The 16,035-nt window shown below is 39.4% G+C and overlaps 1 protein-coding gene across 4 annotated transcripts in view; it reads right to left on the bottom strand.

Annotated features, from left to right (window-relative positions):
- HECW2 (HECT, C2 and WW domain containing E3 ubiquitin protein ligase 2) overlaps positions 1-16,035 on the bottom strand; it is a 119,064-nt gene that overhangs the window by 34,534 nt on the left and 68,495 nt on the right. For all 4 annotated transcript variants that reach the window (XM_072342268.1, XM_072342266.1, XM_072342267.1 and 1 more), the window contains exons 6-14: positions 15,542-15,711; positions 13,145-13,287; positions 9,626-9,726; positions 7,531-8,865; positions 6,291-6,386; positions 4,322-4,472; positions 3,844-3,947; positions 1,555-1,679; positions 28-213 (exon numbers count right to left, since the gene is read on the bottom strand). In XM_072342268.1, coding sequence (XP_072198369.1) covers positions 28-213; positions 1,555-1,679; positions 3,844-3,947; positions 4,322-4,472; positions 6,291-6,386; positions 7,531-8,865; positions 9,626-9,726; positions 13,145-13,287; positions 15,542-15,711 — 2,411 coding nt within the window. The remainder of the gene's footprint in view (positions 1-27; positions 214-1,554; positions 1,680-3,843; positions 3,948-4,321; positions 4,473-6,290; positions 6,387-7,530; positions 8,866-9,625; positions 9,727-13,144; positions 13,288-15,541; positions 15,712-16,035) is intronic.

Here is a 16,035-nt window from a genome sequence, read left to right on the forward strand (position 1 = left end):
AAAGAGATATAAGTGTGTCACAGTTACCTTGCCCTGATGGTCATGTTTCATTTCCCAGCCTCTTGGCAGCTCCAGCTGTTTGTTAGCGAACATGTTGAGGAAGCCCACCAAATCACGATTATGCTGGTAGCGCTCAAAATGGTGGGTGTCCCGCCGGACTTTGGTGATCATGTGCTTCAAACACGTGTTATTTGTAAACATGCGGTAGGCACTCTGAAAAACACGTAACAGCCATTATTTTATTACAAAAGACAACACTTCCACTCTAAAAAAAAAGATTATTTCCAACTATGCAGCACTATCAGAAATTGGTCCTCCTATGGTTTTAGAATAAGCGTCCCTTGTTTTGCCATTGTCTTTTCTTGATGCATATGAACTTCACTAAAGTGTAGAATACACTAATTAGGACTCCATCTACAACACTTGTCCCATGAACTGTGAAGAATTTCATAACATCTCATAGGCTTCTAAGGCTTCTGCAATAACAAGTCAAACATAGCTATAGAACAGTCATAAAGCTGGTAAGGTTTTATGCAGAACAAAGAAACATGCTTGTAGAACTTACCACAATTACACATAAATCCATAGATTTTTCAAAAAGAGGCAATGAAAGAATCCTATAATTGCAAGCCCATATTAATTTATCTAATAAAATTCAAATGAAACAGTAAAAAAAGAGAGCATCGAGGAATAACGAAAACTTTAAATAGAAGGGAAAAATAAACAGGTTACACTCTTTTACTCCAGGAAAAAAAAAACAGCCCACCACACAGCAGGTCTTTGCCTCAGAGGTGGCAATAGACAGAAGCTAAAACACAGGTCCTTCTATCACAGTGTGCTGCTACCTAAATCACTCCATGCTCCTACCTTTGTTCTCTGGCCAGAGGTCTTACCTGCCTCTGCCTTATTTCAAGTACTGAAGATAAAGATGCATACTCCAAGTAGAATTTTCAGACATGCACAGGCGTGTCACAACTGAATTAAAATCTATCAGTAATTTAAAAAAAAAAACAACTGGATAATTTACTAATGTGCCTGCAGACAATAAATTATTCATTCATTATATCTGTTCATAGTATATATTCCTTATGAGAAGGAAAACAGGGAAAAGAGAAAAAGAGAACACCTACTAAAATGTCTTCTTGTTCACTGTGATCTCCGAAATATTTTGATATAAATCAGGTAATTTGGGGGATACAAATGAGCAAGCAAAATGACCATAAAACAGAAACTCCATTTTCATTCAAAACAAGTCCATCAGTCTTTGAAGAACATAATAATAAAGCTATTGCTTCAATAAACAAGTCAGTATGGTATACTAAAAAAGATGCACAGCTGGGTAAAAAACAAAAAACTTACAAGGTCTAATACCAAATAGGACTTCTCTGGCAGCCCACCAACTGCAAGGATGATGAGTGCTTCAAATTAATCCAGCTTCCCTACGTACTACCAATATTTCACCTTCAAACACTGAGCAGCACCTCTGCATGCAAAACATCTACATATATAAAGATGTATTTATGAAAGTCTTTCACCTGTACAGACTGTACTCACAGGGTTAGAATGCAGCACTGTAAAGAACTCTGGGCTGATAAGAAATTTCACAGGGGGAGACTGGAGCAACAAAGTAAGCCTGGATCTGGAGGTAGAGTGAGGCAGCACATTCTCTCTTCGAAAATCTAACAGCAAAGTGAATGACAATTCACAACTCCAGTAATAAATATTACCAAAACACTACTGCAAACATTGATTAGTTACACACACAAAAAAAAAAGAACAGCGGGTATACAATTCTATTGGTTTCATTACCCACATAAGCGCACCCAAAATGCTTCTAACACCAGAATTTGTACTTAGAAGACCTAATTTGTTGCTCTTGGTGAAAAATCATTTAATAATAAACTCATTTTTAAAAGTAATTCTCTTATTTTGGTTACCAACCACATGCCTAAAAGTAAATTGCAAAGATGGTCCCTGCCTCAAGCCTACAATGCTATATTGTAGCTGTAGGCAGACAACAGTTGTTTCATCAGTGCTGACCAATTCATACAGAAGTCATTGTACACTTAAAAATGTTTCAATCTTTCTTCCAATTAAAAAGTCACCGCCAGTAATTCGGCTCTGATCCTGACACGGTACTTAAAATATTTAAGCAGCTTATGTAAGTTAAAAACAGGTTGCCACAGAAGTACCTTTCACATTCAATTCGGAGTAAACATTTGGGTCTTCTCCTAGCAACTGTTTAAGTGTGATTTCTCAACAGTATCAGGAACTGAAACTACATAACGTGCAATATTGTCTAGAGCGTGATTTTCCTAACCACCTTAGAAAAATCAATAGCAGGTTTGGATGCACATTTCAAAGTAATTGAAAAATGGTACATTCAGACTGGGCCTCCGGTGATTTAACTCCAAAATGGATGCCATTTTCTATACATCACTGTTTCTTTCTTTTACGCACCGTGGTATTTACACAATTCCCCATCAAATGAACATTAATCACATAAAACACTGCTACCATGGATATAAAAGAATAACCCACAGGCAGAAAAAGGAGAAGAAAGGCAGTGAGTGAAACTCTAATGGAAAAAATAAGAATAAACTTTAATTTAAAAAAATAATAATAATAAAGGGGAGGAAAAGAATGAGTGACACTCAAAACTTGGATGACTAATCACTATGGGAAAAAGAAGGGAATAAGGGATCTAAAGGAGTTCAACCCTCACATAAGAGGAAACCAGAAAATGGAAAGGCAATAAATAAAGGGAAAGTAGGTGAGAAAAAAAACAAGAATTTGAAAAACCAGTCCTAAAACAGCACATTCCCAAATGCTCCGGTGTCTATGTAGTGACAGGAGTGTACCATAAGGATTCCTGAAGCTCTACCTGAATACCTGGGCTGGGAGCATCACCCAGCTGCTCGGTACAAAACCTGTGTGTGTAACAATCACCTCTCACATCCTGGACTATGCTGGGACGTGCTACTCATAGGTCCACTGTCTTAGATGGGCAAGCTGTAAACCAGGATGTGTCAAACTGGGTGGATTTTTTTTGCAGTTGAGAGGCTTGCTAATTTGTTTTATGAAAGGCTTATTCAGTTGAATTTGCTGATTAGGCTGAATTTTGCTTCAAATTCATTTGTTAGAGGCATAACAAATCATCTAGCTGCTTCTGCAAAGGCCCAAACTGCACATGAACAAAGAAAAGGAAAAGGCCTGGGTAGAATTAAAAAAAAGAAAAAGGGGCATCTGGCCAAATCACAGGTCCTGCAGTGACCTGAAGTGCAAGAATGGTTGGCATTGCTCAGGCGATAGATGAACTTAGAAAGGAGGATTATGAGAGAATATATTGAGAATCTGCAGACAGTGACCAAAATGTCATGCAGCTACAAAAGAGACTAACAAGGTAACTTGGTACATTTATCAGTAAAGTTGTAGTGGGATAATGCTCAGGGAATAATGCTCAAAGTGTATTTTAAAAAGATCTTTCCTCATGTCTTCGTTTGCAAAGTTAACACCAGGTAGATGATCAATAACTAAGGATCAGGAGAAGAAAGAATTCTAGTCCTTTCTTGTCCTGTATCACAATACAGAATGTGGCAACCCATAAAATTTGTAACTCAGACCATGCTATTTTATACTCTCTCTGTTAATGACCTGTCTATGTTTTTACCCAGTCAGACATTGACAGAAAAAGGCTCTGACTCTCACATTCATCTCCTCAGCACATCAAACAGGTTGTGTCATAACCCAGAAGTCCAGGAGCAGGAATTATGTCCTGCTCTATGTCAATAACTAAATCATCTGTGAGATGAGTGCTCCCTTTAGTGATTCATTTGTTTTTACCTGCATTAGAATGGTGAAAGTCAGTCTCCTCTCCAGCTCCATCCACCGCACTTGTCTGCTCTTCAGGCCTGTCATTAGTCATTGTTCGGCGGATGCTCTGATACCTAGGGTTAGAAAACTGGACTTTATATGTACTATATGGTAACTATGATCCAACTCGAGCTCTGAGGGACTCTAGCGATAAAGTTAGGCTTGCCCCACTTTTCTGCCATGTAGGTTAACGCATACTGACCTCTTTTAGTATTATAAGCATCTTGAATTTCTGAAAATCATTAGCAGATTTTTGTTAGCTCTCAAACAAGGGTGAAACATGATAGGTTCAGAAGCCCATATGCAATCTAAAAGGAACAGTCACGTAAGAATAAACATACATGGCCAGCTGCAGTAGCAAGTGGGGCCTAGTCTTTGTGCTCCATCTTACAGTGATAAGTGAAGTTTTGCAAACACACAACTCACAAACAATAATGGTAACTCTTACCGGCGATTCAGCTGTTCCATTTGCTGTATGGAATTTGATCTCTGGAGAATCTGTGGGGCTGGAGGGGCTGTGGGTCGCTGCCAAGTTGTTGTCCTGTTCACGTGGTCAACATAAAATATCCGTCCGTGGCTGTCAATTCGAGCCTCCCAGTCTATGTAGTAATAAAATACTGTGAACTATGGGGAGTCTGAGCCTTATTTCAGCATTTGATTTACTTTTTTATTATATCCTTTACAAGATTTAAGCACAAAACTTTCTCACTGAAGGGTTAAAAGACACAGCTTTTCCCTCATTTTATCCCCTAAGTCAAACACTCTCAGAACCCTCCATGGGTTCTATGGAACCCACGTGTAACTGCACAGAGAAATGAATAAAAACGAGCCCTCGATAAACAGTGATTGTCCTAGAAAAAAATATCTTTATATACATATATATTTCATCTAATTCTCTTGGACTGAAGCATTTAAAGATGAGATCTCTGAGGCTTATTCTAGCACAATAAGCCAATGCCCAAATGTCAGAAATCTTGCAAAGCTTGACACCTGTCACTGATTTTCCCCAGCTAAAAGCAGCAGTAATGAAACAGATGCCAGTGCTCTTCCTGGGTGTTGTATGTACCTATGATATAAATAAGCAGTGTTGCCAGAGAAGATGAACAATTATAGTTATCAAACACCTTCATACACTAAAAGCGTGTTCCAGAATTGCAGATTCTGCAATTATAGTAGCAAATTCACCTCATTGTGCAAGCAATAACTATAATGCTGGTTTTGCTACACAAACTACAGACAACATAAGAAGACTAGCACTGGCCATGATGGTGGGGAACGTGAAGTAAATAAACACCTCCATCACTATTGTGATGGACAAGGATATCTCCCCATAGTAAAACTGTTGCCACCAACAGTGTTACAAAGAGCTCAGCTTGCTGAACTTTAAACCTGTATTTAATCAAGGGTGTGTCTTGTTATTTGTTGATCTTTCCCTAGGAATGCTAAAGCATAGTGTTACACGTTCTAGACAGACATACAAGGCACGTCTTGCTGTATAGAGCTGTTCTGGGCAGAGTTTTGGGGAGAAAAACAAAATCTTGGAAGCAATTAGTATTTAAGACTTCATTCACAATAACAGATGAATGATTACCACAACCGTGGCACTGGGCTTTGATTTTCAAGGTGTGTATGCTGGTGTGTAACCATATATGCCTGTGCGTGACTGTGTAAAGTCCCAGCCAATGTCACACACGTTCCAATTCCACACAGCCAAACCTTCTCCATTAATATCACCAGGTGTTTCCCAAGTAAATATTGTAGTGTATAGTTTGCTTCTGAAAAGCACAACCATGGTACTATAGAGGTTATCTCCATGCATTCTTAACTTACCGCATCTGATCTTCCATAATGCTCTCTCTCATTGTCAGAATGAAAATGATAAAAATTCAAATGAAGTATATGTCTCCCAGGCACTCTTTTGTTAAAATTAATTCTGGTTTATTGAGGCAGCAGTTAATTAACTTCGGGATCTGTGCAGAGGACTATTTTGTTATATGCACTGCTAATAAGAGAACCAGCAGGAAGCGAAATATTCTCATCACCCTGACATTCCAATGCATGTTTCTATCTGTGTCCTGCTACAAGGACGTGAGTTTTTAATCCATTCCACCTTTTTAGGTATCTAATACTAAACAGATCATCGCTGCTCCACGTTTCGTCGGCCCTCCTAATATTCTGCAAATTCTGCTTATCAAGTCTGTATACATCAGGTATAATTATCATCACACCTCCTGATAGTTTGCAGATTGAGCACAATGCCTTCCATGGGAACAGCACCACACTTAATCATCACCCTTCCTCATTTAGAGCTACTCAGATGTTCACTTGCAGCTCTCACATTTAAAAATGAAACATAATGAGACCTCATTAATGGCATTCTGGCAGCTTGTGTCTTCATTAAATTATGAGGGACTTACTTGGTGGCAGTGCCTCATCCACTCGCTGGTACCGGCTCACATCCTGGCGTACTGAAGGCAGTGACCTCAAGGGCTGATGGCCATTGGCTTGAGCACCTAGAATCAAAATGCCCACAAGTTATGTCTTGGTCAATGTGGGGAAAACCTACAATTGTCTCTCAAGTGAACAAGACATGCTAAAACTTCTGCAGGACTACGACATTTTAGAGTACACCTAAGTGTCATTGGCTTTTCTGGCAAACTAAATCAAGCCTACAGTTCAGGGTGCTTTCTCTGACATATTCTGCAGTTCTTGACCAGAAAACATCATGTCTTGGGGCACAATGAATCCCCCTGTGACAAACAGAAACCAGAGCACAGACAGCCATGTGCACCCAAGCCATATCCCAGCAAAGGACAGGGCCATCACAGAAACCTGGTGTGAGGTGAAACTGCTCATTGATTTTCCTTGGTGCAGCAACACTGATTAGGTAGGATTTGACTACTAGTAAAGAGTCTTAAATGCCTAGAAAATGATGTAAAAGAATGTGTTGTATTGTATTTGTTATTTTACTACCTAAATTATTCTTCCAAATCAGAGAGTTGCTTATGGGGGGGAAGAAATGAATAGACCTATGATTTTTCTCCCACAGACAGGTATAACCGTAGCCAATACAGAAGTAAACATACTTGCAGGGTTTAAGGAAGAGAATTTATTTGTGCTTACCTCATTCCTCCCCCCAACAACAAAATCACAGCTCTCTGAGATTCCTGGTGCAGAATTTGTGACTCAAGTAACTCTTTTTCTTTGGTTTTTTTTTTTACCTATCCTTATGTGCTTTTATATATATTTTCTTCCCCCTATAAATATGTTGAACAAAAGATCTGTGTATGAATTCTAGATTGCATTATATAGTTTTGGAATCCACCTATGACACCCCAATTGCCATTTTGTTTAGCAAGCAAGATAATATTGTGAAATGCTTTCCGCCCCTTCATTTTCCTTCTCAGCACTCTCTGAAGAATTAAAATATATCCAATTACAAAACAAATGTCTTGTTATGAAATATTTCAGTTTTGATGATTTTTGTAACATCAAAACCCCAAGAGCCTGTTAAACAAAGGCATGTCTCAAAGGAAGACAAACCTTGAGGGATAACAAAATGGAAAAGTCAAGATCTTTATCTTCAGATGTTTGCTTTTGAATCATATTTTTGACTGCAGAAAGGTCACTTCATGAAGTGCCTCCTACAGTTGTTACCTCCAGTAGCTCCTCCAACCTCTGCCGTGGCACCCTCACAAGCTGCTTGGGCTCCTTCTGTTTCTTCATCCTGAGACTGGCTGTTGGCAGCTGCTGCCTGCAGGCTTCTTCTTTGCCAGATTTCTTCTGCATCCTCTTGGTCTTGTAATTCACCTCCCTCAGCCTCCTGTACTTCCCCCTGAGGTAACTGTACTGCAGGCAAAGAACCAGAAGTACTCGGAGAGTCCTGTGTTTCAGCAGCTGGCTCAGTCCTGGCCACATCAGCGGCACAAGCTCCCTCTTCCTCTTCCTGAGAAGAAAATGCTGGAGTCTCAGGAAACCTGGCACTTTCAAAAGAACAGCGCATTTCAACTGAGGAACGTCGCACGGTTGCGCTTTCATTGCAAGAGCTGTCTGCCCCTTCCACATCGCTCTCCCCTTCCTGTCGGGTGCTAGCCTCACTGACGCTTTCTGTACGAGCAGGATCACTCTGCTCGGTTTCTGAGGACAGCTGGGAAGGTTCAGACCCTTGATCAATAGATTCTGTCTCACTAACACCCCTTCTGCTCCCAGCAGCAGCATCGGCAGCTCCTGCATCTGTACTACTGGCAGGCTGCTCTGCCTCCTGCACAGCATCTGAGTCGCCGCCAGCCTGGTCTGCTGGTGTTTCACCTTGAGAGCCTTGCAGGCTTTCACCTTCAACTAACTGCGATGGCAGAAGCTCTGGGAGACTCTCCGGCTGCTCATCAGTTGAGGGCAAAGGAGCTTCAGAGGCTGAAACATTTCCATTCTCTGCAGGCCCTTGTGTTACCTGATCGGATGAGTAACTTAAACCATTTCTTTCAACATTTCTTGTAGCACCATTAAGCATTACTAAGCCACCATCATCTTCCAAAGAAGATGGGAAACCCAGGTCTTGATGTAGCTCATGCTCCTCCTCATCTGAGTCAATGTGAAGCATTGCATTAAGTCTTGTGTCAGTAGGGAAGCTACTCCTCAGTTTTGGGGAGGCTCCACGTGGACGTTCACCACAGGCAGACGTCCCAGGTCTGGGATGATTACTGTGTTCTATTGCATCTAGATAGTCATTCAGTGAGTCCTGGCGACCTCTTGTTGGTGACGATCTCGAAGCACCAGAGGTTAACTCATCCTGATCTGTTTCTAGTGTTGCACTAGTCCTTAAAGGATGTCTCTGGATTGTTTCTCCGGAAGATTCCTCAAGGACTGGACCATTGGAACACACTGTGGAAGTATCGTGATGTCCTGCTGGCATGTCCTCATCATCAGATGGGCTGCCCAAGTCTCCATTTACAGAGTTCACTCCTAGCAAAGTGCCAACTGTTTCTGGTGACGCATCTGCAGGGACACAAAGATTGAATGTGAAACATGTAATGCAGCCACCATCAGCTCATTCTACTTTTGCAGCATCACAGACGGGATATAAAAATACACATCTTTCAAAACATAGGCTTATTTTAATCAGACAACTAAGTGAAGAAAATGCAGTTAAAATAATGCAGATATCTACAGTACCACCACAATCACAGACCACGATCACAGCAACCACAGAATTTTCTCCATACAAATCTATCCCAGTCTTCAACAAAATTTCACAGCTATGAAATATTACTTCCATTCTGCTTTCAAAGGACCATTTCAATTGACAATCATCTTGCCAAACTGTCAAAGAAACATCACAAAAAACAAGGAACCAGTTTTCTACAGCATTGCTCTTATACCCAGCAGGGGGATTTACATAAAACCGGTTGTCCTTAGCAGCATGCGAACCAACATCCGAGACCACATTAAAAATCACAAACTGTGCATGGATATCGAATTCTATTCGCTACAGTTATTTTGAGTAAGTCAGACTTTTCTACTGTAAGGAATGGGAATCTACCCAGGATAAATGGATGAACGTTGGTGTTTTGGAAATATAATCTCCAAAGTCATATCCAAAACATCTAAAAAATGATTCCCACAAGCAGAAAGCAATAATAGAGGCCCCATAACCAAATGAAACACTTAATTTTGATAGGTAATCTTAGAAATACAAATATACAAAAATTCTCTTCACGTAACTGTTAGGAGACCCAGGTCACTGCCAAATTCTCACCTTCATGAACAGAAGATGTGATTTCCACTTTGAACTGGAGATATCCACTGACATGATCCGCTGGGAGCCTTCTGCCAAGATTATAGCTGAGAATCTGGTCTCTGCAAAAATAAAAGCATGGTTGGCTTTGGGGTTGGGTGGGTTTTTTTTTTTGCCTCATGCTTGTTTTTTTCACATTTTAACTGGTTTTATTTTTCCAACATTCTAAATTAGAAGTGCTTATCAGGTAGAGCCAGTGTGATAGAAAGCAACTTCTACTACACTTTTAAAATTAACCACAAACACTGGCTTGCGCGGAAAAGCACAAACATATAAATATACAAACATATATATGTAACATATTGTCTGTTAACACATAAAAGAGCCAAACAAATGGCTGTATTTTTCAAATATATATCATGTTCCAGGATTTCTCACGCATTTCTAGATCTGTTTTCAATTCCAAAACAAACCACACTGCGAAGGATCCTTTTTCTTTACCTTCTCCTCCCTCCAACGAAAAAAACTGTTTTATTATTAACAAAAACCTTTACTTTTTGAAAGCCTTCTGCCCCCTTGTGGCTTCGATGGTAAAACAAAAGCCAAATAACTTCACATTTTAGTTCTCATTCAATAAAGCATTTCTGTATCTGCCTAAACACGCTGTTATTTAGAAGAGCTTTTAATGTTCAGTTTCCACATCAAATACTTCAAGCGTTATTGACTTCAGCAGGACTGAGACTGGGTTAGGTACCTGTGTCAGCTTTAAACTTAGGATAAGATCCTAGATTCTTACTATGCACTGCCAGAATTTACAGCTCCCATCACCTTCCACACACCTGACACAGCTGAAAAGGGAGGAGGGGGCTGCTGAAAATCTCCATGGGAAATCAGTTCTATTTATGCAATTACATTTATATTGGTACAAATACCTCTTTTCTGCTGAGAGCATTCTTACTGCAACAAGCGATGGACTGAAAGGCAACTCCTGAGATAAGCTGCAGCAGTTAAACTGCAAACAGCACTTTGAGCAAAAAAAAAGCCCTGGGTGGCTAAGTTAAGGCAAAGCAGCCTCTCCAAACTGGTCTGTGGAACACATGACTTCTAATCATCACAGCTGTGTTTCTTGAATCTGCATCACAGACTCACTGCTCAGTAATTCAATTGCAATTCTTCAGGTGGCCTTGGGAGTGTCCTCAGATGATTGCTGGTTAAGATTTCCACATCTTTTACATAAGGCTTACAATGCCACAGGCAATACAAGATCAGAGAAAGCCACGACATAAATAATGTCTGCTGCAGACTGAGCTAAATCGATACTTGATCATTCTTATACTCACATATGCTATTTTCCATGGAATTTAAGGGAACAATGGCCAACTCACTATGAAAACTTCTAAGCTATACCAACAGTTAAAGGTAGGCCAAATTCTACTGCAATCTGCCTAAAAAAAAGTTTTAAAAAGTTCTGGACTTCACCTTTTCATTCATACTGATATGTGCAAAGGCAAGTTAAGCATATGGTGTGCTGTAATTCCTTTGATTTATGTATTTCAAGCTCACACTTTAATCCAGTAGAGGATTTCAACTGTTATTGACATTATAACAATGAAGAGGAAGAGGACATGTTTCACTCACTTGACCAAAAATAAGAGAATGATAACAACTAATCATATACATGGTATAGTTCTACTTCCTGTCTGTATTGTCCGCTCCTTAGAAACATAAAGAGGCAAATAAAATACAGATAATTAGGCAAAAAACCCGTTAAGAATGATTTAATGTTAGTTCCATCATCAGCATGGCAAAACAAAACTGAATACTTACCTACATTCCTGCTACCTATTTATTATACTGCCTTTCCTATTCAAAACACAAGTATGAAGAAGAAAACAGGAAATGTCTTCCAGAATTTTGGTTGGAAAAAAACCCAACAAGAACTGACAAATGCAGCAAACAGGCTTTACTTCTCAATGCTAAGAATCCCAGAGTATATCCCAAAACATTTTGGGATACAGCATGGAAATGAAATCCCTGAACTAGACATTTAAACCAGCATCATCCTCCTATTTTTGAGTGCCTAGTAGTGTGCAAATTTATTAGAAAAAGCTGCTTTCTCCAACATGCTATAAGTTGCTGAAACTCAGAGATGATGAAGCATTTCTTAGTGAAGTTACATTGTATGCACTTAAGCACTTTTTCTCTCTCTTTTTTTTTTTTTTAAAGTAAATTATCAGAAGACATCATCAGAATTTTAAGCTACTCTTGCAATTTTATACTTACTTGACTTACTTTACTTTTACTTTGTATTCTTACTCTACTTACCACTTTGGAAACTTAAAGCTGAAAACTGTTTTCAAACTGAATTTGCTTTTCTCCACTTATGCAACTTGTTACTTTGATGAGAATATCTGTGAAAAAGGAGGCCAGTTGTTTATATCCTGCTTTTTGTGCAAAAGCTTGGTGATGCTGCCTTTCCCTTAAGCTCTCGAGGAATACAGTCACTTTCTTTTACCATCATTTCTCATAGGCTTCATCCAGACGCCATTTAAGATTAATGGCAACTCATGTGCTTTGAGTTCGGTCCTATACAAAATACATTGGAACAACCCCGTTCCTCTCTTTGTCTTTTGAGAAACTGTTTTTTTAAGCTGCCAAACAAAACACAGAACTTAGAAGAACAATAAAGCCTAAACTTATTACATTTTTTTTATATGTAAAACTACACATTTGCATACGCTGCTGCATCTCTTGCAGACCTCCAACCATTTGCTTCACCTCTGCAAAATATCACAGTGCCTATGCACTGAGACCCAGGTTCTTTCAAGTGGGTCTGGTTCTCCAGTGGCCTGCTTTGATCATCTACTTAACTGTGCTGATACCTACTCCGGTAATTATCTCAAAGTATAAAACAGCTTAGAAATTTTCAAGTGAGTTTCTTCTCTAAACCATAACAGCTAGCTACCCAAAAGATGAACAACTTTAAAAATAGACTAATTTTGAGTCCAGTAAGTGCTCTATTCATAACACAAGGCAATTTTAATTTGTTAGTACCACCGCACTGAAAAATAAAGATTCACAGCCTTGCAGTTCTGACCAGCTAGTTGAATAGATATTAAATCTCTCACTGTTATGCTGACAATTAAAAATAACTGAGTTACAAAAGCGAGAAAATAAAACTTGCTTGTTCTAAGAAATTTGCACACAGTTATAGAGCCCTGTGATGAAAACGCTCTGCTTCTACGTTGGTGAGCTATACGGTAACATTTTTGTGATGGTAACAATGTTTTGTGTAGAGATACCAGAGTTGGAAACTAATTACAGAGAAACATACACGCAAACACGCACAGATGCATTCAGAACGGGGTGAGAAACACCACCATCTTCCAATTAGGCAGTAAGGATATTAAAATTCCTACTAAATTTCTTACTACAGTTGCAATACAAATTGCGGCTGTGCCAGTAAGCCAGAAAAGGCTGCTCTGTGCCAGCAACCCAGACGTTGAGTCTCCCTCAAGCATTAAGGATGTATTTATTTACCCAATTGCATGCCTCTCCAACAGTCTCTGAACTGGTATGGTTAACTTCCCAAGAAAGCGTTTGATGATCGGACGGCTCTTGGCAAATTTGTCTTTAACTTCAATTTCCAGGACATCTGTTAGAAGTGCAACAAAAGAATATTTCTGGAAGGAAAGAACATATTTGACATGATATCAATATACCTTTATACAGAAAGCACGTGTGCAACTACTACTAGCTCGCAGTGAACTCTGACAGCATTAACTGAGGACCTATAGTGTTTTCCATACTGTAAAATAACATCAACACCATTATTGAGCAATGTATTTTTACATATTCAACTAACCACTCAGAAAGCAAACACCTTTTTACCATTCCTAGAAAATATATTCTTCATAAGAAGATGCACTGGACAAAAGTACTGAGATGGTCCTGTTCTGAAAGGAGAATGCAATGTGTCCTAGTGGTTGCTTTAAGATGGAAGGGCAATTTCTAGGCCGTAATTTCGTAAGAACTGAAAATAAAGGAGGATCATTTTCTGCAGATTTTCACCCCAAAGTTCAAAAATTTTCCCAATAAGCTCCAACAGTTTTTCCTGAACTTGGTGCCTTTATACAAGACAGTATTAATCTATAAAAATAAATGGTGACGCCTATTAAGATCTCCCTTCCACCATCCCCTTTGAGGGAACACTGTCACAGTCACACTCTTCAGCCTAGCGTCAAATTTCCTTATGTTTATGAATAATTCATACTTGGCATCTGTGCTGTTCTGCCAATCCTGCCTGCAAACGGTTAAGATTCAGCAGTGATACTGGGCATGCATGTGAACAGGCGAGGCAGCAGGGATGCACACATACATATAATGTGATGACAAATTCTACCAGGAAAGCAAGCTGAGAAACCTTCAGATTATTAAAAAAATTCAATCAAAAAAGCATGGGAAAAATGTACTAGAAAGCCCAAGTCATCTGTTACACTTCCACTTCACCTTTAAGATCTCCGAGAAAATCAAAAGCTGAATACAACATAACGAGCATCTGGTTAGCTGGATGACAATGTAGTGAATAAGAAACAAAAGAAGGAACAGCTCTTCAGCTCAGCTGTAGATGTTGGCTAAAAATGTTCAAAAAACAGTAATTAAAATAGATCAGGAATGAAAAACAAAGTGTTATCATGCTGGGCAGAGCTGTGATAAATACCACTCAAAATTAGTCTCTCAGTTTGCTACAAGTTATTTTGCAGAAAGGAGTAGATGTAAAACTGGATCAATTCTAGAATGGCATGTGAAACTAGATGGTAAGCTGGAGTCATCAGAGATTGCTATAGAGAAGCTACAGCAGTTAAAGCATGCGGATATACTGCATGCACCAGTAAACATTATCACTTTTCTAATAAGCTTCAAAAAACAAGGAGAACAGGAGAAAAAAAGAAGAGGAAAAAACAAGAAATGATTTTTCTTCAAACTTCTGATTTTTAAGATCATAACTTTTCCACCAATCCAGAGTCTTTCCCACAAGCAAATACCCCAGAGCAGTGCTAATGCTGGCCCTGCTCTGTTCTTTTTAACTGCTCATTTGGTTTAATTATTATTTATGGAAGCACCCTCCAAATCCAGCTCAATTTTCTAATCTTCCTAAAGAAAACAGTAACATACATACACAGCATAGGCATCTGCTCATTAGAAAACACGCACAGACCAAGAAGGCTGCTAGCCAGCCCTGAAACATTTACAAACTATTGCCGGTTTTCCACATAAGCACTTCAAAGATGTGGCCTTGTTATTCCATGCTCAGAGAGTTACAGGTAGTTCCTTCTGAGACCTGCTGCCTCCAGCCTGAAACTGGGCTCTGCCCAACTACTTTCTGCCCCCAGACCTTTCTAAGCTGCGCTGCAATGTCTTCCCAGGCCTTCCCTTCCACAACAGCACATACAGAGTACACACCAAGGAACGTACTCTCTGCCTGGTAAAACTGAATGCTTGCCACCTGCTATGCACAATGAGGATATCATTTCCAAATGAGCAGTCATTGCCATCGCTAGGCATAAATGCCCACTTACTGTGCCTTTTCTTAAAGAGTTGTTTCACAACATATGATTCATTTTAATTAAATTATTTTTTTTTGCAATTTCAAGTGATCTACTGGGCTGCAGAATGATTCCAACTCTTTTTAGCAGAGAAGTGAATGAAAAACCTCACAGTCGTACAGCTTAAACACGGGGCATGAACACACAGATGATAGCTGTTTCTATCCAACAGCAGGGTTCCTAAAATTACTACAATTTCTGTGTCAGTTTAAATAGCTACCTACAAAATAAGCTCCCAGCCTTTACAGAGTAAAGACTGATGCATAAAGAGAAAATAGAAGCCTGGTACACTGCATCAACTTGCAGACAGCTCTCAAAAGGCATACATTACCTCTCTGTGCCAAACAGGGTTAGTTGTGTTACTGATGATGGTCGATCTTCTTTCCTGACCATGATGAGCAAATGTAGGAAATGTACTTTTCTTGCCCGGCTGGATGGACATCTTTAGATACGGATCAGGGTTGAAGAACATGCCTTTTTTAAGTCCAACTGCTCTGATGTCTTTAAAGCAAAACAAGGAAGGAGAAAGGAACGGAGTGAATGAAGGTTAGTTCACAAGGCATGGCGTTTTTAAAATACTACCTAGGAAACCAATTCACATAAACCACTAAATAACACAGTTCAAAATTACTTATAGAGTAACTGGATCCAGCTTACAGAAGATGCTTAAAGCAGGAAATCAAGTGTTTTCCCAAGAGGATATACAGAGGAAAAGCAAGGACATCCTCATTTACATTTTGCCTTCCAGTCATTCCTAAAACAAAACTAGAACATGGAACTTTGAGGTATAAATGTTTTTCTCAGTATGTAAGGTATTTCTACCCT

Source organism: Excalfactoria chinensis, chromosome 7 (genome assembly GCF_039878825.1).
Source record: "Excalfactoria chinensis isolate bCotChi1 chromosome 7, bCotChi1.hap2, whole genome shotgun sequence".
Lineage (NCBI taxonomy): Eukaryota > Metazoa > Chordata > Aves > Galliformes > Phasianidae > Excalfactoria > Excalfactoria chinensis.